Consider the following 26,657-nt stretch of genomic DNA (forward strand, 5'->3'; position numbering starts at 1 on the left):
CAGATTTCCTTAAAGTCATACGGGGAGGAAAGCGGAGATCTATTTTTCAGCCTTCACTCTGTTTTGCTTTTAGAAGCTACCTTCCCTGCTACACTATTAGCATTTTGAATGAGGAATTACCACTGCCATAATCTCCAATATATCCCTACTTCAATGGCAACCATGGAAATTTCAGTTCTCAAATGAAATTTCTTTATTCCTCCAGCTGCCTCCCCAATTTGTTAGTTTTCTGAATTGTTATATCCTAGAGCTTGTTGAATTGGTGCCCATTAACCCTGTCTAGAGGGGTACATAGAATAAAGCCTGGCTGATGAAGCTTCAATTTCACTGCCTGCATGGAGGACTGGAATACCAATTGAATTATTTCAGACCTTTCAGTCTTGAAAATGGCCCCGGGGAGGGGAGGGGGGGGAATCTGCAGTTTCCACATAGGAAGACAGTGCAGAACATTAAGATCTTACAAGGTGTTTGAACTTTTGATACAAGAATAGAAAATTCCATAATGGGGGGAGGGGGGGAATTACTCTAGGCCAGATTAATTTATTATTGCAGCATTTGGACGCATGCAGACAGAAATTGGCAACTAAGTGATTAAATTAATTCTGTGTGTCATATTTGAAATGCATAGGAGCATTCACCAAGAAGTCAAGGCAGGTGGTTCACCTGAAATGTTCTACAATCTGTTGATGCTGGTTTTGTGGAAACTATGAAGAGCAAGGAATTCCTCTTAGATGTCCATGACCTTTGACCTGAGGAAGGCAGGTTCCTCAGCTGCTGCTACTAGTTCGGACTGGGAACCATTCCTTGTCTTACAGTGCAATCCCAAGAAGATGTATACCCTTCTAAAATCACTGGATATGGTGGGCTTAGAAGAGTGTAACTCTGCTTAGGACTGCACCGTAAGGCTGCGGTCACATGTGCCATTTGTTGCGGAGGGGAAGCGAGCCTATTTCCCCCAGTAGAAACTGACATGGTGTTGCAAGATCACACATCCTTTGTAGCTGCGGGCTCAGCCCGTCACTGCCCTTTTGTTTCCCATGTGCATAAACGAGGAATCACACCTCCTCACTGAGGGTTCCCCATGGAGTATGCGATTACGCGCATACTGCTAAGCGAGAAAAAACCCCAGCATGGAGTCAGGATGGAATGAGCAGACCATCCCGATGGCATGAGAGCGTGCTTGAGCGATCAGACTGGGGAAGGTCCGTCCGTAGCCTGTCGGCAAGCATTAGGACCAGACTTTCCCTGCTGTCTTTTAACTCTGCTTCCATGGTGGAGCAGCACAAGGTGCTGACAACTGCAGGACCTTTCCCAGATGTTGCAGTTTGATCATGCCCTTTAGATCTGTCAGGCATTCGCATCTGAGTCGGATCTAAAGGCACGTCTGACCGTGGCCTAAACCTAACAAAGTTCTGATGGATCAGGGTTCAGAGATGGGGCCTCTTTCCACAGGATCAGCTTTCCAAACAGTAGAAGACTTTTGCAAGGTCTGTTTTACAAAACCGTTATCATATCTATTGCTAAAACTTTGATGACTTCTGCAGGGACTTCGCAGATTTTACAAAACTATTTCATATCCCTTGCTGAAGCTTCATAGCTGTTATATTTTGTATCAATGATTTTTTTTGCCTCTGTCCTTGTATCTGGAGTGAAACATTGATTGCAGTCTTACAAATATGGTTCTCATCCCCATTTCCCCCCCAGATGTGAATGAATGTGAGCTGAATCCAAACATTTGTTTGAGCGGAAGCTGCGAGAACACAAAAGGCTCATTTATCTGTCACTGTGATTTGGGTTATTCTGGCAAAAAAGGAACAACTGGCTGCACAGGTATGTCTGCGTATTTTAATAGATAGTAATGTTCACTGAATCATAATGTAGTACCAGTTTTTTCACCCTGTAAACTCCCTGGGTATTATTTAAACCACATCTTTGCTTGTAGCACCAATTTAACTGTGAGAAAGAAAACACGCAATTTGCTGCTTTTGCGGTCTGCCGCTTCGCTGGTGTGGCAGTCTGGTCAGTTTCTTTATATACAGATGGCTAATTTTTAAAAAGCTTTCTCATTTTTTTCCTCCAGTTAGAGCCATAAGGATGTCAAAGTCTGGTGGATTGTGATGTCATGGCATGATCTGTGTTTGGGTTGCAACGTCAGTATCATTTTGTTTTTGAGTTTTTTTTAATAAAAAGAGGAAAAAGTAACATGAGAACTGTCCTGTATTCCATTAAAGCCTTCATGCTGAGTTTTATTCCACCTAAGAGATTGGCAAAGCTCCATTCTGAGACCAGGACTGAACCAACTTACACAATTTGCTGTATTTTGACAAGACCACCAAGGGCCACATCAATAAAACCATACCAGAATTGGGTTTGGTAACTTGACACTCCAGTCTGCAAATAGCAGACCTTTTACTTCAAATGATGATTTGGCAAATAATACAATTTTGAATAGTTTTTTTCTTTAGTGCTTTCAAAGTGGCAGCAGTACAGAACTTAACTAAATTACATCAAGATATTTTAACAAAACCAAAAACGTACACGACTTTCATATTGGTTGCCAGCCAAAAAGCGCTGAAGTTCAAACTTTCAGGCTCAAGGGCCAGTCACATTAATAACACTGGATGATGGTGTTCACGCCAAGGTGTTCCAGATCATAGCTATTGCCTAAAATATAAACACAAGCATATGGTTAACTTAATTTTTTAAATACAGGTTTAGAACGAGCACAGCTCTTACAGCTTCGAGCGAGACAAGTATGCAGGCCAGTAAGTCACTTCTCCTAAGAAACTGAGATTAATGTTGTAAAGCAGACTTCACAAATATTTGGAAAATGATTCTAGGTAAGAACAATGTAGGAACATCATGTTCATTAGTAACAGCTGTCTTCCTACTTGTTTGCTTATGAGCTGAGCTGGGTCTAAGCGATCCTTGTCCCTCTTGGACTGACGTTCCAGGACCGAAGGCCGATCTTGAAGCATTCAGAAAAATGCTCATGTACCACTTTGGAATGCAGATGTAAGAGTCATGCTTCCCACACATAAAAAGCTCCCTACCCTTAGAAATCTTAGCATTTCTAGGGGAAGAGTCAGCCTGAACTCTCCATCCTGATGTGCCTTCTTCTCACAGTCAGGAAACTCACAGCATTTGGGGGGCTGTTTATCCCCCTGAAAGGACTCAAAGTGGCTTACAGAAAAGAAAGACAAAATCACCCCCCCCCAAAAAAAAAAACAGATAGATAAATGAAACAGGAACAGATCTGGGCTGGTTCAGGTCTGCAAGGCTGACTTTTGCAGGTCCCAGACTCTGAGTCATGATGACAAGCCAAAGTTCCCTTCAGCTCTTGACCTTCAGCTGATGCCTTTGGCCTCTCCCAGGCTACATACCTGCAAAGAGGGCAGAAAAAATGGCAGTCTATACGGACCTCAGCTGCTGTTCGCTTGCTGCCAGCAAGCAAACAGCATCTTTCTCATTTCGCCCCACTGTCAGCAGGGTGTTTCCCCCATGCAGCCCCCTTTCTCTGCTGGAAGACAGAACACCCAGAGGTTCCCCCCCCCCCGTCAAATGTGCAGAACGGCCTTGAGAAGAGGGTGTTTTTTACTGTGTTGTTAAAGCTCCATGTCTGCCATTACATTCCTTGGGTTAAGCTTTCCAGCCATTGTTTACAGATGCAGGAGGAACCCTATAACTTCCTTTTACAGCGGGTGGGAACTTTAATCGGTTATGTTTTTGCAGCAGAGGGATGCCTTCCTTGAATTTATTTGGGTAATTGTCTTTGGTAATGCTTATTTGCATCGCCCCAGGAGCAGCCGGGGGCAAAGGAAAGACAGAATATTGGACAGTATTAGGAAAGTGAGGACAGGGCCCAAAACTGACAAGAGAGAGCCTTGGAACAGAAAGATTGGGGTGGGCAAGCGGAGTGGAGGAGCAAGTAGCCAGTTGCGAGGCGAGGGTGGGATAGCAGTAGCTGTGCCGCTGGATGGGGTAAGGCTGCTGCCTCCAAGGCAGAGCCTGAGGATCTCCCAGAATTGCAGCTGATCTGCCAGACTGCAGAGATTAGTCCCCCCTGGAGAAAACAGCTGCTTTGGAGGTGAACTACACGGTTTATAAGATTATGCATGGGAAAGAGCAGGTAGAGAAAGAGGTACTTTTCTCCCTTTCTCACAATACAAGAACCCGTGGGCACGCCATGAAATTGCTGAGCGGTCAGGTTAGAACGGATAAAAGGAAGTACTTCTTCACCCAAAGAGTGATTCACACATGGAATTCACTGCCACAGGAAGTGGTGGCAGCTACAAGCATGGACGGCTTCAAAAGGGAATTAGATAAGCATATGGAGCAGAGGTCCATCAGTGGCTATTAGCTACAAGGTATAGATAGGGGCTCTGGGGGGGTGCTTGGGGGGGTCAACAGTGGGAGGGCTTCTAATGTCCTGGCCCCACTGGTGGACCTCCTGATGGCACTGGTATTTCTGGCCACTGTGTGATACAGATTGTTGGACTGGATGGGCCTTTGGCCTGATCCAACATTGGCGTCTCTTATGTTCTTATGTTCATTATAACCAGTGTTCCCTCTAAACTGAGTTAGCGTGAGCTAGCTCACAGTTTTTTAGCCTCCGGCTCACAGATTTTTGTCTCAGCCCAGGACGGATGGCTCCAGAGCAAAACTAATTTAAGCAGTAGCCAAATCATCTGCTCACAACTATCATGCCAGTAGAAAGTAGAATTTTTGCTCGCAAGACTCCACAGCTTAGAGGGAGCATTGATTATGACCGGTTGAGGTCCCTCCCTGGGCACTACCCATATCTCCAGGAATTCCCCAACATGGAGTGCACAGCTCTGGGGAATGGGAGGGTTTTTAGTGACCATTTTAATAGTTCACCTAAGGATTCCAAGTGTGTGAGAGAGTAGTTCCCTTTCTCTTCTAAATGCTTCTTCACAGTAAGTTGAGTGCTCTTTCCAGCTTCGTGTCCTCCCCCCCCCTTTTTTAACTTTTTGCCTAAATGCTAATGTAATAGTTGCAGCTGCTCCTGGAAGGCAAACAATGGAGTGAGTTGGATCTTTCTGTTTTTCTTTTCTAATCCTCACTGTCCAGATTCCTTTGTTAAAATGTAATAATGAGCTATGTCTGAAGGCTGGACTTCACTGCTCAGATTTAACTCTTGTTTCCTGTTCCCAGACAGGAGACCTCGGTGACACAGCATTTAGTGACAAGTATTAAAACATAACTGTGCATTTTGTGTCAAACAGCTTGACACAATGGGGGAGGGGCACGTGGTGGGGGGGAAGAGAATGGATTCTTTTGTTCTTGCAGATGTGCCAAAAGCACCCACTCTCTTTTTCCCCCTTTCAAGAATTACAAAAATGCATTTGTAGCTTTGACATGTAGGTTCCTTGTTTCATGAGAACAAACTGCATAATGTCCACTGGGTGCTATTACAGTTGCATCTAGCTATTTCATCCCCTTTGCCATTACTGATTGTTTCCATTTTAACAAGTAAACATGTTTTCACCCCCCCCACTTTGCCCTCAGTCATTTAACTGTGTCCATAATCCACCCACTGACATGCAATCCCAGATGTTAACCTTTTTTCTCTCTTCACTTCAATAAGAATGTGGGCAGAATGCAGGGAAATATTCAGTTTTCATGCAAAGATATGCATTGCCTGTGACAGAAAATGGGACTGGTTTCATGCCATTTTTCGTTGTTGTTGTTCAGTTGCACAGTTTAGTCCGACTCTTCGTGACCCTATGGACCAGATCACACCAGGCCTTCCTGTCTTCCACCATCGTCTGAAGTTTGCTCAATTTCATGTTCGTTGCATCTATGACACTGTCTAACCATCTCATCCTTTGCCGTCCCCGTCTTCTTTGACCTTCAATCTTTCCCAGCATCAGGGTCTTCTCCAGTGAGTGCTCCCTTCTCATTTGGTGGCCAAAGTATTTGAGCTTCAGTTTCATAATCTGGCCTTCCAGGGAACAGTCAGGGTTGATTTCTTTTAGGATTGACTGATTTGATCTCCTTGCAGTCCAAGGGACTCTCAAGAGTCTCCTCCAGCACCATAGTTCAAAAGAATCTATTCTTCAGCGCTCGGCCTTCCTTATAGTCCAACTCTCACAGCCATACATGACTACTGGGAATACCATTGCTTGGACCATGCGGACTTTTGTTGGCAGGGTGATGTCTCTACTTTTTATCATGCTGTTTAGGTTCGCCATCGCTTTCCTCCCAAGGAGCAGGCGTCTTTTAATTTCATGACTGCTGTCACAGTCTGCGGTGATCTGGGATCCCAGGAACGTGAAGTCTGTCACCACTTCCACGACTTCCTCTTCTATTTGCCAAGGAGTGATGGGGCCGGATGCCATGATCTTAGTTTTTTTGATGTTGAGCTTCAAGCCCACTTTTGCGCTCTCCTCTTTTACTCTGAGCAAGAGGCTCTTTAGATCCTCTTCACTTTCAGCCATTAGAGTGGTATCATCTGCATATCTGAGGTTGTTGATCTTTTCCCCAGCAATCTTAATTCCCGCTTGTGATTCATCCAGGCCAGCATTTCGCATGATGTACTCTGCATATATATTAAATAAGCAAGGTGACAATATACATCCTTGTCGTACTCCTTTTCCTATGCTGAACCAATCAGTTGTTCCATATCCGGTTCTAACTGTCGCTTCTTGGCCCTTATACAGGTTTCTCAAGAGACATGTGAGGTGGTCTGGTACTCCCATCTCTTTAAGGACCTGCCATAGTTTGTTGTGATCCACACAGTCAAAAGCTTTAGCATAGTCAATGAAGCAGAAGTAGATATTTTTCTGGTACTCTCTTGCTTTCTCCATAATCCAGCGAATGTTGGCAATTTGATCTCTAGTTCCTCTACCTCTTCGAAACCCAGCTTGTACTTCTGGTAGTTCTCTATCCACGTACTGTTGAAGCCTAGCTTGTAGGATCTTGAGCATGACCTTGCTAGCGTGTGATATGAGTGCAATTGTGCGATAGTTTGAACATTCCTTGGCATTGCCCTTCTTTGGGATTGGAATGTATACTGATCTTTTCCAATCCTGTGGCCACTGTTGCGTTTTCCAAATTTGCTGGCAAATGGAGTGCAGAACTTTAACAGCATCATCTTCTAAGACTTTGAATAGCTCAGCTGGAATACCATCACCTCCACTAGCTTTGTTGTTAGCAATGCTTTCTAAGGCCCATTTAACTTCACATTCCAGGATGTCTGGCTCGAGGTCAGTGATTATACCGTCGTGGTTGTCAAGGACATCGAGGTCTTTCTTGTATAGTTCTTCTGTGTATTCTTGCCATCTTTTCCTAATCTCTTCTGCTTCTGTTAGGTCCCTACCGTTTTTGTCCTTTATCATGGCCAGCTTTGCATGGAACGCTCCCTTGATTTCTCCAATTTTCTTGAAGAGATCTCTAGTCCTTCCCATTCTATTGTTTTCTTCTATTACTTTGCACTGTTCATTCAGGAAGGCCTCCTTATCTCTCCTTGCTGTTCTCTGGAAATCTGCGTTCAGTTGGGTAAATCTTTCCTTTTCGCCTTTGCCTTTCGCTTTCCTTCTTTCCTCTGCTATTTGTAAAGCCTCATCAGAAAGCCACTTTGCTTTCTTACATTTCTTTTTCTTTGGGATGGTGGTGATTGCTGCCTCCTGTACGATGTCACGAACCTCTGTCCATAGTTCTTCAGGCACTCTATCTATCAAATCCAGACCCTTGAATCTATTCTTCACCTCTACTGTATATTCATCAGGGATGCGATCTAGGTCAAACCTGAATGGCCTCGTGGTTTTCCCAATTTTCTTCAGTTTAAGTCTGAATTTTGCAATGAGTAGCTCATGATCTGAACCACAGTCAGCTCCAGGTCTTGTTTTTACTGACTGGATAGAGCTTCTCCATCTTTGACTGCAAATTATATAGTCAATCTGATTTCGGTGTTGCCCATCTGGTGATGTCCATGTGTAGAGTCGCCTCTTAGGTTGTTGGAAAAGGGTGTTCGCTATGACCAGTGTGTTCTCTTGACAAAACTCTGTTAACCTTTGCCCTGCTTCATTTTGCTTTCCAAGGCCAAACTTGTCTGTTATTCCAGTTCTCTACCTGCTCTATCCCATTCACAATCTTGTAAACCTCAATCATGTCACCCCTCAATCGTCTTTTCTCCAAGCTAAAGAGCCCCAAGCGCTTTAACCTTTCCTCATTCTTTGTTCACTTCTCATCTACTCCCAGATCTCATATCTGGTTTAGGCCACTGCAGAACCATTTCTTAAAGGGTAGGCTACTACCATAGCATTATCTTAGCCTTCCCGCCTCCAGGCTTTTAAGAATTCCCATGCATGTATACATACTCCCACCCAATTCTCTCCCCTCAGCAAGATTTCTAGGAATGTATATTCTCTGGAGAAGTGGCATATACATTTTCCAAATAAATACATACGTAGACAACAATTACAATTAACCTATTACTATTGCCTGGTCTGTCCCCTGCAATTTCCTTCCTCTGCAAAGTCATCACATGGCGCTGTCAAGGTCAGAGCAACCAAGACAGTATACGTACCTCCTGAGGTTAAAAAACGGATTCAATATGTTTCATGTAGAATCACCTGGAATTGTGATGACACCTTCAAGTATTTTTCTTAGAAAAAGCAGAAAGGAGAGTCCATAGTTGACAGCTCCCTTGTATCAAGGGATTTATTTTCCAACAGTGGCATTGTAACAGCCTCTTTGAAACTCAGAGGATGTATCAAGCCATTTGTTAATGAGGGATTAATAATTTGTTCCACCTGAGGGGTCAGCCCAAGGATTTTTGGCACTCAAGTGGAACCATGACTTTGCGGCTGCCCCTCCCCCAATTCAACAGGGAGAGAAAAGTGAGAAGAGTAGAAAGAACATTTTACTTATTGAACATTCAGAATGAACAATGGTGAAAGAAGCAAAAATCGATACATTCTTTAAAAGCCCTCCCATGTTCGTTCCCAGCACCTACAGAAGACCAGAGCGAACAGATATGGAGATTCTAGGAACCAGTTAATGCCAAACTTCCCTTCCGGTCAGTAGAGGAGGCTCCTCTTCACCTTTTTGGCACCCCTCGAAATTTGGTGCCTGAGGCAATCACCTCAGTTTGCCTACTGAGTGCGCAGGCCCTGTTCCACCCATTGGACTGTAAATGGTGTGGGGGAAAGAAAGAGGAATGGGGGATACTGACTGAAAAGGGTGCAGAGACAGGGGTCCTGTGAGATGGCAAAAAGGGAGAGGATACCTAGGACATCTCTTTGAGTCAGCCTGATGTAGTGGTTAGATGCCAGACTAGGATCTGGGAGACCCCGGTTTGCATCCCGACATTGCCAGAGAAGCTAACTGGGTGACTTTGGGACAGTCACACATGCACGCTCCCTCTGCCTAGTCCACCTCACAGGGTCATTGTTTTGAATATAAGGTGGAGGAGATGAGAATGGTGTTGCGCGCCTGGTTGGGTCTCCACTGGGGAGAAAAACTGTGTATTTGTATCTTAGTTAATTAACTGAGAGCAACAAAGAGAGATGTGGTAAAGTGATGAGGGTGTGTAACAGAAATGGTGGGGGGGGTGCAGAAGAATCTGGAGGTGGGCTAACATGAAATAAAGGGGTAGCAGAGAAGGGGACGCAGACCTGAGGTGGTGCAGAAGGAAAGGGGAGGAAAGGGGCATGTGATATGTTGGGCGTAGAGAGAGAATTCTGTAAGGTAGTTAATGAACAGCAGGAAAACCAGCAGAAAATAATTCAGAGAGAAAAGGGAGCTTGTCATAGGGTACAGAGAAGAAAAGGGAATTATGAAGAAAACACTGAGTTAAAACTGTTAGCACATATGCTTTTCTGCAATTAACATAATTATGCAGTCCTCTGGAGTAGAAAACATACAAAAGTGATCCTCAGAGTGATCTGAGTTCTACTTTACATAAATGGCATAAAATAACTTCAAAGTGAGAGGAGGAATGTTGTTGTCGTTGCCCGTTCTCCTCTGCTGAAGTCTTGAAGGGCCTATTTATATGTTCTCCATGCAGCAGGACTTTAATGCATTGGGCAGACACCTTTACAGCCTGAATTATACCAGGCACATAGCCTGGCAAGCTTGCTGGGGGAACAGGCTACTGTTTTCGCCCACCTACTACAAAACGTCTTGAACGAGTTTAATGGAAAACTGGGATTTGTATTGGCGACAGGCTATTCAGACAACTCTTGTTTCTTCTGCGTGCGTGTATGATGCAGACTTGGTCTTGAAAAATGCAGTCAGCGCTGCCCCACCCCCCCTCAAGCTTACAAAGATAAGAATGACATGAGCTCTGGTCAGAAGAAGCAGTGAGACAGGCTGAGGATGCAGGGTCAGCGTTGGAATAGAATGTTTGTTTTCATTGGCTCGCCACAGCTTTACACAAAGGGAAATGTTGTAAGGAAACAAGATTAGGAAGGGGAGGAAAGATAGAGAAAATGTTTGTACAGTCTTGACACTGTACTCTTTGCTTTAGTAAAGTCAATGAAAATTTTGCTCTTCTTTTTTGAGCCAATTTTTGGGTATCTTTAGTCATGCTGAGTAGCAGCCTGCTTCACAGTGGTACTGCAGAAAACCAAGTATTTGAAAGGGTAACACTATGTGTTCTTTTTTATTACTGGAAAACATGGAAAAAATGTTTTATATCATCGTTTGAGAACGCAGTCAACATGGTTTGAAAACCACTGTGCTAGACTGGTTCTTTCTGCCTCCTCTGGCTAAAAGTGGAGCTGTGCTGAATCTTTGCCTCAAAAAAAAGAAGGGTAGAGGTGAAAACAGAGTTGCAAGCAAGTACAAAATGCTCTCCCAAACTTACTTTGCCCCATAATTTTGTGACTGTGTAGCCAGTGTGTGTACCCTCTCAACTGCTGTTTTGGTACCATTTTTTAAAAGATGGTTTCTGACTCCTCCCATCCAGTTGGGGATCAAATTGTTAGCATGATGATGTCACAACCCCATGTAGCCAATCAGATTTAATGGTGGTTCTTGAAAGGCAAAAGCCTTCTCTCCGAATGGAGATGGTGAAATCCCTGTTGTCGGGGCAACCAAAATCTAACTGTGTTGTCAGTCACGTGGTGCTATGAGGATTTCAGTGCAGTGCGACATTGGCCTTGCTGTCTTAGCAATTGTGATACCCCTTGCAAACGTTTGGTCTGTTCTTGTCCCATCTGACAGATAGTACTTCCCCAAGGACATCTTACAGACCGCCTTATTGCTGTGGTTTTGGTGCCTTCGTTAAAGAGATGATTTTGGAACTTCTGCGCAGCTTGCTGCCTTTCCATTCCTGTGCCAGTTTTTCTGAGTATTCCCCCACAACGTTTCTCAAACTTCCTTGAGTCCGATGTTTCCAACCAAAATACATTGGAAGTGTACTTTCATGCACATACTCTGGGAGGAAAAGGAGGCTCTGGGCATTTCTTATATTCCCAGCATCCTGATACAATGCATGTGCAAAAACATACATTCTTTCTGCACAAAGTTTTGTTATGTGGTTGATATAATCTGATATTGCTCAATTTAAAAAAACACAAAACACCACCACCCAAGGGCAAATACCCAAGTGGTCTGTCTGAGAATATTGAGAATTGGGAAGGGTACTGTACAGTACACTTGGTCACTGATATATAATCAAGCCGTGCTGGACTCTGGCAATGCGAGGCTGATTTGGGTATTCTCTGAGGAATCGTTCCAGGCAAAGGTACAGTAATTTTTGAGTTGGGTATTCTCTGAGGAATCGTTCCAGGAGTGGCAAAGGTACAGTAATTTTTGGGTGCGTGCATACTGTGCCTAAAGTTTCACCAGTTGATTATTAGATGAGAAAGCAATTAAAGACAGAACTGTTCAGGAGACCCTTTGTATAAAGTGAATAATGTTGTAATTAATCTCCATGGAATCAGGCCTCTGGTCCAGGCGGGGTTTCCCCCACTTTTGTGGGTCTCTTTCCATTACTGGCCAGCTGGGACCCCCACCCACAAATGCCTCTGAACATAACATAATGCCCTCACCTAGAAGTGACATCATCACATCGCTGATGTCGAGGGTGACGCTCTAGTTTTTGGGCAAAACTCTATGGTAAAATTGGGCTCAAACCATAGAGTTTTGCCACAAAACTAGAGCGTCACCCTGATGCCAGCGATGTGATGACATCACTTCTGGGTGATGTCATCGCAGCGCATACATTTTGCGTGCGTGCCAGAAGATCCTGGAATGGACTCTGGAGCCCCCCCACCAGCAGCCAGGTAGGACCTGACAACCCCTACTGGAATTTAAGGTAGTCTTCATTGTGCATATTATGCTGTTTTGTTAAAAAAAATGTCTTAAGTTTGTAAACCAGCTTTATTGCTATTGTATGTGATGCAGTATTTCACTGCATTGCATTGTTTTCCAATCTTGTAATGTTGCTTGATTGTCTGTAGCGGCACATTCTCTGATTTTCATGGGGCTATATATTATACTGTTTGTTACTGCATTGTTTCAGTTGTAATCCACCCTGACACTCAGCAAGAAAGGCAGACTGTAAACGAAATGAACAAATAAATGAGGAATGAATGCTTGCCCTGAGAGATTTCAGAAAAAGATGACATACAATTTTTCTCCCCTTTTCACAGATATTAACGAATGTGAAATTGGAGCCCATAATTGCGACCGGCATGCTATATGTACCAACACGGCTGGAAGTTTTAAATGCAGCTGCAGCCCAGGTTGGCTTGGAGATGGTATCAAATGTACAGGTGAGCTTGAGGCATTCTGTTTGGTTAATATAACCTTTGGAATACATTGTTGGGGGTGTTGAAAGTAATTGTTCTGTATGCAGTGCAGTAGCTATTGGCTTAATATGCAAACTCTTCTCCCTTTTTCAGTCAACCACATCAAAGGTATGGCTTTCATGGCCACCAGATCTAATCCTAAGCATCAGCGCAGATATCCATAGACAGTAGCAAGCTTTTATATAGTTCTTCCTTGAACAGTGCAGTCCTAAACAGAGATAAACCCTTCTGAACCCATTGACTTCAATGGATTTAGAATGGTGCAACTTTGTTTAGGATTACACCGGAAAACCTGTAGAGGAGCAAATTGTTTTGCGTCCATAGGCTCTTTGCACTGCTGCCCAAATGATTTTTAAATTGTTCTAAAATCATGATCCCCCTTGCACATCAGATCAATCTAAATTGCTTCCTCTTTTTTCCCCTGATAGAAGTTTATTGTAAATCTTTTGTTCTTCATGGCCTGTACACATTGCTCTGATGGGAAGTTGAGCCGGTGCTGAGTATTGTTAGGGGTCTTCCATAGTGAAGCTAAACTTTGTTTCTCAAGTAAATAGCAACTCCTCATGACATATGCCAAATTGCTTTTGAAACAGAGAAGAGTTTTGCCATAGGATATATGGGGGAGGGGGGTCTGCAGTTTATTGTAAAAAGAAAAAGAAACCATTGGGAAGGCAGAAGGCTTTCAAATGCATCTAAAGGTTTAGGTGCCGGCCATAGTCTCTTATTACTGTTGCCTGAATCATTGTTTGTTCTCTGTACTTACATGTTCTGAACCTCCAGAGGCAGCAGCCCTCTGAATTGACCTCTGTGCCCTGTTTATTGACCTTCCAGGGCAATAGGTTGGTCAATGTGTGGGACGGGATTCTGGACTAGATGGGCTACCAGTATGATCCAGCATGGCTTTTCTTATGTTATTCCTCAGTGCTCCCACGAAAGCCTAGACTATATGCTTCAGGATGGTATTATTTCTTATGAACATATGAAGCTTCCTTTATGTAGGGGTAGGTCAACCCTGCCTAGGCTAGGGTTTGGTAGAAGTTCTCAAGTAGAGGAAGGTCTTCTCCAGCACTTGCTACCTGGAATCAAGTACTGAAGTTTTGGGATCTTATGCATGCAAGCTTTGCACTCTGCCACTTTCTTCTTTCAGAGTCTTATGTTCCATAGAATCACAGAGTTGGAAGGGGCCATGCAGGCCATCTAGTCCAACCCCCTGCTCAATGCAGGATCAGCCTAGAGCATCCCAGACAAATGTTTGTCCAGCCGCCGCTTAAAGACTGCCAGTGAGGGGGAGCTCACCACCTCCCTAGGCAGTTGATTCCACTGTTGCACAACTCTCACTGTAAAAAAGGTTTTCCTGATATCCAGCCAGTACCTTCCCACCCTTAATGTAAACCCATTACTGCGAATCCTATCCTCTGCTCCAACAGGAACAGCTTCCTGCCCTCCTCTAAGTGACAGCCTTTCAAATACTTAAAGAGAGCAATCATGTCCCCCTTCAACCTTCTCCTCTCCAGACTAAACATTCCCAAGTCCCTCAGCCTTTCCTCAGAGGGCTTGGTTTCTGCGAATGTATCCTCTTCAGATAGCTTTTTTGTTTCCATCACTTTCATCACTGAGCCATAGATTATTTACTGAAATGTTCTACTTGATTAATGGCAGTGCCATTTGTCCCGGGGCTACCCACCATTGTCGTTTGCTTTTCCTACATAGACTCACTACTGCAGGGCTTTCCATTATGCTTGAAACAGAGTATACACAAAGTCTGCAGTGCTAAATGGTTGTGTTTTTATTAATGTAGGGTTTTTTGGGGGGGTTGTTCTTTTTAGATCTGGATGAATGCTCCAATGGCACTCACATGTGCAGCCCACATGCTGATTGCAAGAACACCCTGGGATCGTACCGTTGCCTGTGTAAAGAAGGATATACTGGAGATGGATTCACCTGTACAGGTGAGCTTTCTCTTGGATCAATATCTCTTAATATAACACTTTTTCCTCTGATTGTTTGCTTGCTTGAATGTTTGTTTGCCGTTCACAAATATGATCATAAGAGGCTGTTTCCCAGGAGCACTGACTAGCTTTGGTCAGATCATTGGTTCTAAACGGACTTCGTTACAAACGATCATATATGCCTATTTACTAGATCTGCAAAACTCTTTATTCCCCCACCCCAAAACAACTCTTTCTGCTATGTTGATAACATTGCTATAGTTACTGTGGTATATTTAAAAATAAGAAAATAATGTTAAGAGGTGCTCCTAAAATATGAGGAAGGGTACACCAGTGGTTTTCAACCCATAGGCCAGGACTTTCAGGTGGACATTGGAAATCTATCTGATCAGTTGCAAGTCTGTATAGAATTATTTTTCATTTTGGCTACTTTTTGGAACAGCCTGCTGTACAGAATGTTGAGAATAGTCAACTATCAGATGAAGAAAAAGGAGGGGACAGGGGAGGAATTATCCTTATTGAGTGTATGATGGGGAGGGGGGAGATGACTGGGATTGGGGAATGCAAGAGCCTTATCCTTGCTCTCTGTAAAATACAGGATAACTGTACACTTTAAAAGCCTGTGACCATTTTGAAGTAAATTAAGTCAAAGTGGGAAGAGTTAATTTAGAATAGGTAGAAAGGTGCTTTCTTCACTCCTAGATTCCACAATAACTCTTTAAGCAATGAAGAAGGCAGCACCTAAAATCTTGGAATGGGAATACAGTAAATGCATGCCCACCCCAGTTCCCTTTCTAAACTTTCCTATGCTACATGGGGAAGGACAGTAAGAATAGCCTTTTCTGTGCTGTACTGATCAGAATTAATTCCAAGGGCCCCATCAGAGTAATACCCTTCGCCTTGTGAAATGGAGTCACAGGATCCAAACTCCTATTCCCTAACTTTTTTTCTTGAATAATTTTAATTTACTGGAGTTATATTTTGTGTGTGTGTGTATGTGTTTGTGTGTGTGTGACAGACACACAGTTTTCCTAAAGGACTTCTATCTTATTTGGAGATTAAGCTGGAGTTCGTTGTTGTCTGCCATGTTACATCATGACACTTTATTAGAAGCTATATCTTAGAAGCAGAAGTAGAAAAACATGCATATGGCAAAAAGCCAGAAAAAATATAAGCAAGATTTTTGTCAAGTAAAGGAGGTATAAAACAGTGTTGCATTATCCCGATAGCTAATAAAGGATTATAATCTCATTTACAGCAGGATATATTTGCAGAGTTCGTTGTGTACTTTGGTAAATTCTATAAAACAGATGGTTCCCAAAGGACTGATATTAGCAAATATTTGAAAAAGATAATTCTACTTTTATCAGTAGAACTCAGAGGTCAGTTAGAACAAGCTATGACTATTTATATTTATAAAAGAAATTGGACTGATATAATACAATATGTTGTTGGAACAGATGAAATCCCTTGTGTGTACTGTCAGACTTTTGCAGTAGAATTGGAAGCAATTATGGTCAGTTTCTTTTCAAACAGTACTACATCAGGGAATGTTCCAAAGACTTGGTTGGAGGTTTAAAATAACAACAGCAACAACAACAACAACAACAACATACGATTCTGAGAGACCAGAGTCATATAGGCCCATCTCTTTATCAAATATAGATGATAAAAAATGTTGACTTCTGTATTGGCAATCTGACTGAGTTTCAGCAGCATTTATAAGGGATGACCAGACAAGTTTGATGGCAGGGGGAAAAAAGGGAATGTTAGGAAAATAGGTTTAATAATCTCTACAGTTTTTTTGCTATATAGACAGAGAAAAGGCATTTGACTAAGTTGAGTTTTTAATGTTCTTTTCATATGAGATTTAGGAAATGGATAGACCTAATATATACCTGTCCATTTGTGTAACTATGAATGAATTTATCGCCAAAATTTCAGTGCGGTTGCCCTTTGTCTCTATTTATTTATTTATCTAGACATTGAGATCATAGCCATGATTAGGTCAAATCGTTATAAGTAAGTATTCTTGTGTATTGGAGATGGAAAAGGCTTAAAGGGACATTGTTTCAGACTTGGTGCTGTTACACATGTGGGCAGAGGTATTGGGAAGACATTTCAACAATTATTTCTAGCTATCATCCACCATGAAGTTCTGTTGACACTCATTAGTTGTCTGTTTAGGCTACTTCAAAAATGACGAAAAAACTTAACATATTTAGCAGCAAATATGTTAACTGCTGGTAGTAAAATTTTGGAAGCAAAGTCTTAGCTTTGACAGACTGTCCATGGAATCATGTTTCATTTTCTGCTGAGGCCTATATGGAATTTCTGATCTTAGCATGTGGTTGTTTCTTCACATTCCTGAAATACTATTTATACTCAATTGCTTCCCTCTCCCATTTTTTTCTTCAGATCTTGATGAATGCTCAGAAAACCCAAATCTCTGTGAAAACGGGCAGTGCCTCAATGCCCCAGGAAGCTATCGCTGTGAATGTGATATGGGATTTGTGCCAAGTCCAGACGCAAAAGCCTGTGATGGTAATTCAGTGTAAATGATAAACAACTTAATTTAACAATCATACTGGGTTGCTGTTATATTTCGTTGTGTCTGTGTGTTTTCTTAAAGCATTAACTTAATAACAGCTAGGCAAGAGAAATATTTTGTTTTGATTCAGATTCCTTGCTTTTTTACTTAAACATAATTTAAAAGAGATCTTCTAGGGAAACAAGAATGAGGGCTCCTTTGGGAGATTTTTGCTTTGTATTTTCTGGTCTGGCTGATTATACAAATTTGCTTTTGGCAGCCTTCATTTCTGCTACTTTTATCATTAACCTTGATTTTGCTTGTGCAGCTGTAGCCATGAGAGTTAAAAACGTGGTCCGTGTCAAGAAACACTTCAGAAATGTTTCACAACCTGAAAAGATACTGAGTCAAAATTATGAGTAGTGCAGTAATTCCTCCATCACAGTGCCAAGAGCTTTTGGGTTGCTGTGAATACTATCATACATAAACACAGACACACCAGTTCCTGGGGTTAAAATAAACAGGAGTCCTATTGAACCATGCTTCATTTAGTAATCTGGAGAAAAAATGAAAATGTTGTGTTTGGGAACACTTGTGCTGGGGAGCAGCACCTGCCACCCCACTTTTGAACTGGTGGCTGAGCCTACGAGGAACCCCACAAAGTGAGGAGGCACAATGCATCTGGCCCTGACCTGTATGGGCCAGGCTAGCCCAATCTCATCAGATCTTGGAAGCAAAGCAGGGTCGGCCCTGATTAGTATTTGGGTGGGAGACCACCAAGGAAGTTTAAGAGGCAGGTGATAGTAAACCACCTCTGAATGTCTCTTGCCTTGAAAACTCTATGGGGTTGCTCACCATGTCAGCTGTGACTTGAAAGCACTTTCAGCCACCACAATGTATCTGAGATGCATTCTACCATGTAGACTCCCACCTTTTCTGTCCCACCACTTGGTGTCACTTAGCATCATTGTGGATATTTTTCTAGTTTACAGTAGTTTACAATTTTTATTTTCAGGGAGGAGTCTTTAAATAAGGGGTTTGTCTAGTTAACCCAGGGCTATTTTTGGGCAGGAACGCACAAGAACAGAGTTCTGGCTGGCTCCCAAGTTGGCAATGCCCAGCAGGAACTCATTAGCATAATAGGCCACACCCAACAGCAGGAACTCATTAGGATTGGCTACATTAGGGGTGTGTGGCCTAACATGCAAAGGAGTTCCTGCTACAAAAAGGCCCTGGGTTTTGACAACAAACAAGGTAAACAGAATAAGAAGCAAAAGGTGGGTGTGGCTGGATGACCACACTTCTGGTAACATGGGGGTGTGGCCTAATGTGCTAATGAGCTGTGCTGTCAGGGGTGTGGCCCAATATGCTAATGAGTTCCTGCTGTTGGGTGTGGCCTATTATGCTAATGAGTTCCTGCTGGGCTTTTTCTACAAAAAGAGCCCTGAGTTAACCAATCATTGGGACAGATCCAACCATCATCCAGGTAGCTTTCCTTCAGCATAAGGAGCCTTCCTCTGAGTTAACTGGCTTTCCGGCCAATGGTATGGCCACTTAATATGGAGGAAGTCGTCTTAGACTGAAGGAAGATTTCAAATTTGGACCAAAGGGAAAGGTGGAGTATAAACATTATAATAAAGTAATAGATCTAGCTCAGTGGAGTGGTGAGATGGGGGTAGGATCCAATCACCCACCAGACTTCTAATGGGGGAGTGAGAGAGTCTGCTGTCACATATTTGGGGAAGGCAGAAACCAAGATAGTGGCTTGTGCTGCTCCTGCCCTTCTGCAAAAAGCCTGTGCAAAATGAAACAAGGTCCTTCCCCTTTCCCAGCTCTCCATGCAGGAGTGGGAGGGGGGTGGACCTACGAGGCCCATTCTGTCATCTTGCACTGTGCTTTGGAGGAAGAGAGAAGCATCCAGAGCTTGTTTATTGCTTCTCTTTTCATCTGATACAAAGCAAGAAAGGATGCATAAAACATGAGGGAAGGGGAAAGCTATTATAGGGACTGTTGCTACTTAACCTTCTCTGGAACATGTGATGGAACAAATGATGGAAAATCCCAGAAAATGGGGGTCTTATGTAGGGCTTTTGCAGAAGGCAGGAAATGCGAGTCTCTCTTACTGCTTCTTCAAAAGCAGTTCCCTCTAAGCTGAGTTAGTGTAAGCTAGCTCACAGTTTTTTAGCCTCCGGCTCACGCATTTTTGTCTTAACTCAGGAAGGATGGCTCCAGAGCAAGCTAATTCATGCAGGAGCCAAGTCGCTCGCTCAAAACTTTAATGCCAGTAGCTCATAAAGTAGAATTTTTGCTCATAAGACTCCACACCTTAGAGGGAGCATTGTTCAAAAGCATAGTTCAAAAGCCGGAATTTGTACCAGCAGCTATAACTACTAATTCTAAATGTTTATAATGTAATATTTTATTGTGTTTAAAAACTTACTGTATTATTTGAGATGATGTGACCCACCCTGAGCCTGCTCACGGGATGGGCAGGATACAAATATGAAAAATAAATGGTGTGCAGTATAAGATGCCTTTGCAAAATCTAAGTATGAATTGAAAGGGCCCTCCACTTGCAAGTTCTCAGCCATTCATGGGGAACTCGGGGAATTCCAGGGGAAGGGAGGGATGGCCTCTGCTGCAACTGAAATATGGAGTCCATTTGTTGAGTTAAAGGATCATGCAGGTGTTGTTTCTGTATCCAGTTTTGTACCTCACTTCGAAAATACTAAATTCTACCAAACAGGGTTCTTGTTGAGGTAAAAATAATCAATACTCCTGTTGTCTCTTCTTCCATTTTAATAAAGATATTGATGAATGTGCCCTTCCGGACGTCTGCGTCTATGGAACATGTCACAACCTTCCAGGCCTGTTTCGATGTCAGTGTGAGACAGGATATGAATTGGACAGAACGGGTGGTAACTGCACAGGTAAAGATGCGTTTTGTAAACACGGACGTGTTACTCTTCTTGACTTCCCGGGCACAGCTTTCTTTAGCAGTATGGAAGAGTTTTTCAATATGATCCTAAGTAGAGTTATACCCTTCTAAACCTGTTGATTTCCGTGGTGTAATTCTGTTCAGAATTTCAGTGCAGGATTTTCTATAAGCTGCTCTTCTAAGATCTCTGCATTTCTGCTCAGTAGACTCAAATGGCGAACCATGTGAATTTTGATTTTGCTTATTACACGGGTTGGGTTATGTTCAGTTCCCCCTCCTCCAAATGTCACTCCTGTTGGTTTGGGAAAATTTATACTTTTAGGGATGGTAATTGCACATTTTGCAGCTTCGTGCATGGACCTTTAGAATAGAATATATCTTGAGCAGCTGTACCCGTACATTTTTATGGGAAAGTACTCAGTGTTTTACATCTAATCTAAACAATAACCAGAGCATGCAGTAAATCTGTGTTTCCCGTCATGGCTATATGTATACACCAGGAAACTTGGTCTGGCCACTTCTTCCTACTACGCACATTACATATGAAGCAATCCTTGTTGGCTGTAGTCCGTAGCACTGTATGGGCCTTGATACATTGTCTCTACTGGCCAGAAAGCAAGAGCTTATTTAGCAAGGGCAGGTCCTTCCATGTACCATCTGATTTCCTTCCCTGAATTGCAGCTTCATATGTTGCTGTGGAGACCACCCCAGATATTTCCTGAGTTTTGGGGAACAGTTGTCCAAGGTGGAATGGAGAACTGAGGTTGAAGGTTGAAATTTCAGACATTCAGCTTGCATCCATTTTAGGTCATGGTTGTAGTGTCTAATCTTAGAAAAATACCATTGTCTCGTTTTTCCAAAGGCATATGGAGAATGCAAAATTCCAGTCCTGCAAACACTTGCTAGGTGAGCTGGAAAAGAAGGGAATTGTAGGTGCTAGAAAGAATCTAATGAAGGGGGATTTCTGGGTTCCTGTGTGTTCACATTTTCAGAACAATAAGGACACAGGATTCTTACCACACTAATTTTCTGCCCCTAAGCATTTCCCTCTGGTGTAATCAAGCTGATTACAACGTCCGTTGTACAATAGGCATTGTACCTTTGCAACCTGAGTTCCATCTGAGTGGGATATAAAGATTCAGAGATCTTCATCCTATCTGACAAAGGGATCTTTGACTCTCAAAGCTTAAACCCCCAAAACCTTGTTGGCCTCTAAGCCGGTACTGGACTAGAATCTATCTGGGTTCCTATGTAGAATGTAAAGGTTTAGGAAGCCATTGTCTCGGGTTCTTTGCTTGAGCTTAGTTGAAAGGCTACCAAAATCCACACATCTGGATTTTTGTGGCACTGTCCTGGAGGTGTTTGCTTATTTTCCAGTTGCTGCCAGCTTTGTTTTTCTTCCTACAGACATCAATGAATGTGCAGACCCCACCACCTGTATCAGTGGCACTTGCATCAATACCCCAGGCAGTTATGACTGTGAATGTCCCCCAGATTTTGAGCTGAATCCCACTCGTGTCGGATGTGTCGGTAAGCATTGTTTCCTTTACCAGCTACTAAAGTCTGGGTACTCCTAAACACCACATGGCTCTTCTGTATTGGAAGTATGGGTATTATTCTGGGATGATACGGGAGGTTAAGCAGAACAGTCTAAAATATTGGCCTCTATCATACCACTCCATGAAACAAAGTTTGAACCCTTTCTCCAACTTATATGGTTCTTCCTTCAATGGAAAAGCCATTTAAGTTCGAGAAAGGCTCCTTTAGTGGGCAGGATATTGTCTGGTGGCTGGATATTGAATGGTGTCTGGCCTGGATTTTATTTCTGTATTTATTCGGTGGTGGTAGTAGCAAAACTACTGAACTTTCTTGACTGTTAAGGGTTAACATTTTTTGCATAAATAAGAATGATGCATCACTTAGAAGCTGAATACTGCCACTGAATGGGAACACCCCTTATTTCAGGGCCTCTGGTGTTTTGCAGACCATTTAAAGCATTGACAACAATGGCGTAGTGGTTAAGTGCGCGGACTCTAATCTGGGAGAACCAGGTTTGATTCCCCACTCCTCCACTTGCACCTGCTGGATGACCTTGGGCAAGCCATAGTTCTGGCCCAGCTGTTCTTGAAAAGGAGCATTTTCTGTCAGAGTTCTCTTAGCCCCACCTACCTCACAGGGTGTCTGTTGTGGGGAGGGGGAGGGAAAGGAGTTTGTAAGCCGCTCTGAGACTCCTTTGGGTAGTGAAAGGCTACCCAAAATAATCCATTCTCTTCTTCTTCTGAAACGCTTGATTCTTCTGTCCATTAGATACCCGCTCTGGCTTCTGTTACTTGGAAATTAAACCTCGAGGAGACAATGGGGGCACAGCTTGCAGCAATGAAATTGGGGTCGGAGTGTCCAAAGCCTCTTGCTGCTGTTCCCTTGGTAAAGCTTGGGGAATTCCCTGTGAACACTGCCCGGCTGTGAACTCAAGTAAGTGGCTAATCTGCATCTCAGTCTGCTTGTATCTTTAGAGAGTGTTAATTCCAAACTGGATCATACACAGGGCATGTGTTGTTGGACGGTTGTGTTATCCTTTGGGTTTGGTACAGCCTAAAGCGAAAAAGAGTTAAACAGTGCGAAACCATCTATGCAAGAATGTTGCTTATTGCATCGACCTTTATGTTTGCTTTTGGCATAGATGACCCTTGAGTTGTGCATGAAGAGGGCCCAATCTCTGCAGTCTCTGGTATCAGCCTGGGAATCCCGAACATGAGGAGTCTCTGGAAATTGTACTGGGGAAAGATTGTGGCAGGAGAATAAGCACAGTAATTGTTGCAGTGAAGCTTTTGACAATTTCACATGCACAAAATGTATTCCCTTTTCAGCTGAGTACAAGCAGCTGTGCCCTGGAGGAGAAGGATTCCGACCCAATCCTATTACAGTTATTTTGGAAGGTAACGTATATTTTTGATCCCTGGTTAATATTACGACAATCTGTGATGAACCTGGTGGTATTGGTAGTAGTGTCCCCCCCCCCCCCCAGTCCTTTTAAATGTGATGTGTGTTTTCTATTCGATAGATATCGATGAATGCCAAGAGCTACCTGGCCTTTGCCAAGGAGGAAGATGTATCAATACATTTGGCAGCTTTCAGTGTCAGTGTGAACCTGGATCCTACTTGAACGAAGAGACTCGAGTGTGTGATGGTGAGCAAGCTGTGTTGGTTCAGCACTGGGAACTGTCACTTTTAATGACCCAGGTGGTAGGGCCAATGTGGTGTGGCCGTTAGAGTACTGTACTAGCATCTGGGAAACCCAGATTCACACACACACCCTCTGCCATGAAGGTTTGCTGGGTTATTGAGCCCTTTTCTCTGAGAGTCACCCACCTCACAGACAGGCTGGTTGTCATGATGATAAAATAGAGGAGGGGGGAACAAAATTGTAAGCCATTTTGGGTCATCAGTGGGGAGGAACAGAGGAAGATTCGCCTGGCCCTTTTCTCCAGGAATACCAAGACTCTGTCTGCACATAATTTATGAAGCTTCCTTGTGCTGAGCCAGACTGTTGATCCTGGGTATTGTCACCTTCCGACTGACAGTAACAGTCACCTTCCGATTGGCAGCGGCACTCCAGGGTCTGTGGCTGAGAACCATTTTTCTCAGCACCGCATATTTAAAGAAAACATGTTTCACTGTTAAGAAATTTAAAATAAAATAAAATAGTTGTTTAAAATACCATCCCTTAAACCAGTGGTTCTCAATCAGTCACAGCCTCTCTTCCATGCCCATCTAATTAAGTGGGAACCTCTCGGGTCTGGGATCGTGATCACATCTCTTTTCTCTTCAGGACCCCTGTTGCACCAAAGGAATATTAAACAGGTGGAGGAGAGGTGATAACTATTCCTTTTAGCTTCACCTTGGGACTTGGCCTGTTTTATCCCCTGATCTTTGAGTGCCCACGTGACGTCCAGACTGCTGTTAGCCATATTCCAGCCCTGCACAAAAGTAAATCTTTAGCCAAACTGACGGCAGTTACTAGTGGTCATATTCAGGGTTTAGCCTGAGACCCAGCTAACTAAAGTCCCCCCCCCGAACCTGCAGTCAGTGCTAGAGCTCACAGGTGTAGTATGACAGCTTAATCTCCCCCATATAACCGTCCCTTCAACCCCAAGTAGCTTTATAAGGAAGGGTGATAAGAGTGTTGCTGTGATTGGTGGTGCATGCTCTTAACTCGGCATTGCAAGGGCTCTGCCATGCACATTTGATGCTACACCTACGAAAGGGCTCAACTCTGTGGTGCGGTGATGGTCAATGTTCCCTCTAAGCTGAGTTAGTGTGAGCTAGCTCACAGTTTTTTAGCCTCCGGCTCACGCATTTTTGTCTTAGCTCAGGAAGGATGGCTCCAGAGCCAACTCATTTATGCAATAGCCAAACTGCTTCCTCACCACTTTAATGCCAGTAGCTCACAAAGTAGAATTTTTGCTCACAAGACTCCACAGCTTAGAGGGAACCTTGGTGATGGTGCCTCCTGAGCTTGTGCAGTTTCCTTTCGTTACACACCACCGTCAACCTCTCCTTGTCTGTAGTGAGGCAGAGTGTCTTCTAGGCAAGTTTGAGCTACATGCTGTCTCTTCCGCTTTCGGATACTAGCCTGCATTCTTGTACTTTCCTTGCAGATATTGACGAGTGTGCCACACCTGGCATCTGTGGGCCTGGCACTTGCTACAACACCATTGGCAATTATACCTGCATTTGTCCTCCTGACTACTTGCAAGTCAACGGTGGGAACAACTGTATGGGTGAGTGCTTTACAGTCCTCCTAGAGTCCCACATGCTAGTCCTCAGCTGGTAACAGTCAGCGTGGCTGAGCTGTTCAGTGGAGTCAAGCCAGTCTACACAAAACAAAAACATGGGCCTGTTTCTTCATGTTCATCAGTGGGATGAAGAAACCTTTTGGGTGGAGGGGGGATAAGACTTCTAATGAATCTGAACTTTAACTATCAGAGAGCCTGGCTAGAGTTTACTATTTCCTTCCCATCGTTAATGGAAAGTGTCATTCTGTAAATAATGTTAAGATTGCAGCCTCTGGCAAAACTAATTTTTCCTGCCACTGATCCATGAACAGACTTTCCCAGTGGGGAAATTTTGCTGGCAAAGCCATTGGATGGTTGTAAGGCTTTTAACAGTGGGAAGAAAAGTTGAGTCCTGAATCCTCTGTTAAATATTAGTGGCAAAACTCCCATAGTGTTCAAATCCCCAGTTGCTCACTGAGTAACTTTTGGCTGGTCTCTCTGCGCTTAACCTACCTCATAGGATTGTTGTGAGGATAAAATGGAGGAGGGGATGACACTGGGCTCCTTGGTAGAATGTCAGGATAAAAATTTGCATGTTGAATAAATGCACCAAAATATGTTCATGGTTTTTCGGGATACACATTGCCCTCACTTACATATACAAGCATGTACATGAATGTGTTAATTGTGGTTATTTGCTGAAGCACATTACAAGGGCTCTACATTTGGTTTAAGTTCAGTCCAATCTGCTCTGCTGAATTTCTCTTTAGGTTCCAAATTCAAATGAACTCCGAATGTCTAAGCAAAGCTGGGCCAAAGACACAAGGGCATCCACTTCCCAGTGTTTCACTAGAAGGATGTGAAATCAAAAGTTAAGCAAGATTTTAAATGCAAACCCATGGCTAGTTGAGGTTAGCGGCACTTTGCTGCCAAGGGTTTTGAGGTTTTTTGATGAGTGTGCCCCAGGTTATGAAACCAAGTGGCATTTGTGGGATTTTAGACAATGCCGTAAGACTGTTTTTTTCCCATGGATGGTGATGTAACTTTTCAATAGCTGTGAGCTTGTAACAGAAGAACCTTGGATTTTAGCAACCTTCTTCCAAAAAAGCAACTAAAAACTCTTCCCCACCCGCTCCTGCAAAACGAAAACAAAAACCAGCAGAGGGTTGAAACAAACATCTTGCTAATAAAAAGAAGAGATGGAATGATGCTTAGCATATTCTGTTACTTAAAAGCAGGGTCAGTCCAGGGCCTTTTGGTCCTTTGCAAAGTGCCATTTGCATTTTGCAGCTTTTGACTTTAAAAAAAAACACATGCTAATTTCTACAGAGCACAATCCCATGGGAAATTCAAGCAGTGGGTGGGGGCTACATGAGAGCAATACTTTTGTTTAGTAGATGCCTGATGGATACCTGTCAGATACCTGTCTCCCTCCACCATCCTTGACAGCACTCAAAATCTGCACAAGGGCTGACCAGAGTCATTTTGGTGCCCCTCCCATAAGCACTATATTACCGTCAGGGTGGAACATTCCATCAGGGTGCTGTGCACCACTAACAGGGCAACTCTCGAGCGGCCTTGCTTGCCCAATGGATTTGTCTTTCTCGTACCCTGCTGCCTTTCCCGGCACCCAAAATCCATCACCTGACCTTACTTTATGGTCTGGACTTGGGACCTTCT

General features: G+C 43.3%; 1 protein-coding gene across 1 annotated transcript in view; it reads left to right on the forward strand.

Annotated features, from left to right (window-relative positions):
• The window catches only part of FBN1 (fibrillin 1), a 250,030-nt gene that overhangs the window by 172,540 nt on the left and 50,833 nt on the right, over positions 1–26,657 (forward strand). The window contains exons 33-42 of the mRNA XM_015411782.1: positions 1,705–1,830; positions 12,627–12,749; positions 14,612–14,734; positions 17,153–17,278; positions 20,072–20,194; positions 21,610–21,732; positions 22,510–22,674; positions 23,070–23,138; positions 23,264–23,389; positions 24,861–24,983. Of these exons, the coding sequence (XP_015267268.1) occupies positions 1,705–1,830; positions 12,627–12,749; positions 14,612–14,734; positions 17,153–17,278; positions 20,072–20,194; positions 21,610–21,732; positions 22,510–22,674; positions 23,070–23,138; positions 23,264–23,389; positions 24,861–24,983 (1,227 nt within the window). The remainder of the gene's footprint in view (positions 1–1,704; positions 1,831–12,626; positions 12,750–14,611; positions 14,735–17,152; positions 17,279–20,071; positions 20,195–21,609; positions 21,733–22,509; positions 22,675–23,069; positions 23,139–23,263; positions 23,390–24,860; positions 24,984–26,657) is intronic.

Source organism: Gekko japonicus, unplaced genomic scaffold, assembly GCF_001447785.1.
Source record: "Gekko japonicus isolate JY-2015 unplaced genomic scaffold, Gekko_japonicus_V1.1 scaffold266, whole genome shotgun sequence".
In the NCBI taxonomy this organism is placed as follows: Eukaryota; Metazoa; Chordata; class Lepidosauria; order Squamata; family Gekkonidae; genus Gekko; species Gekko japonicus.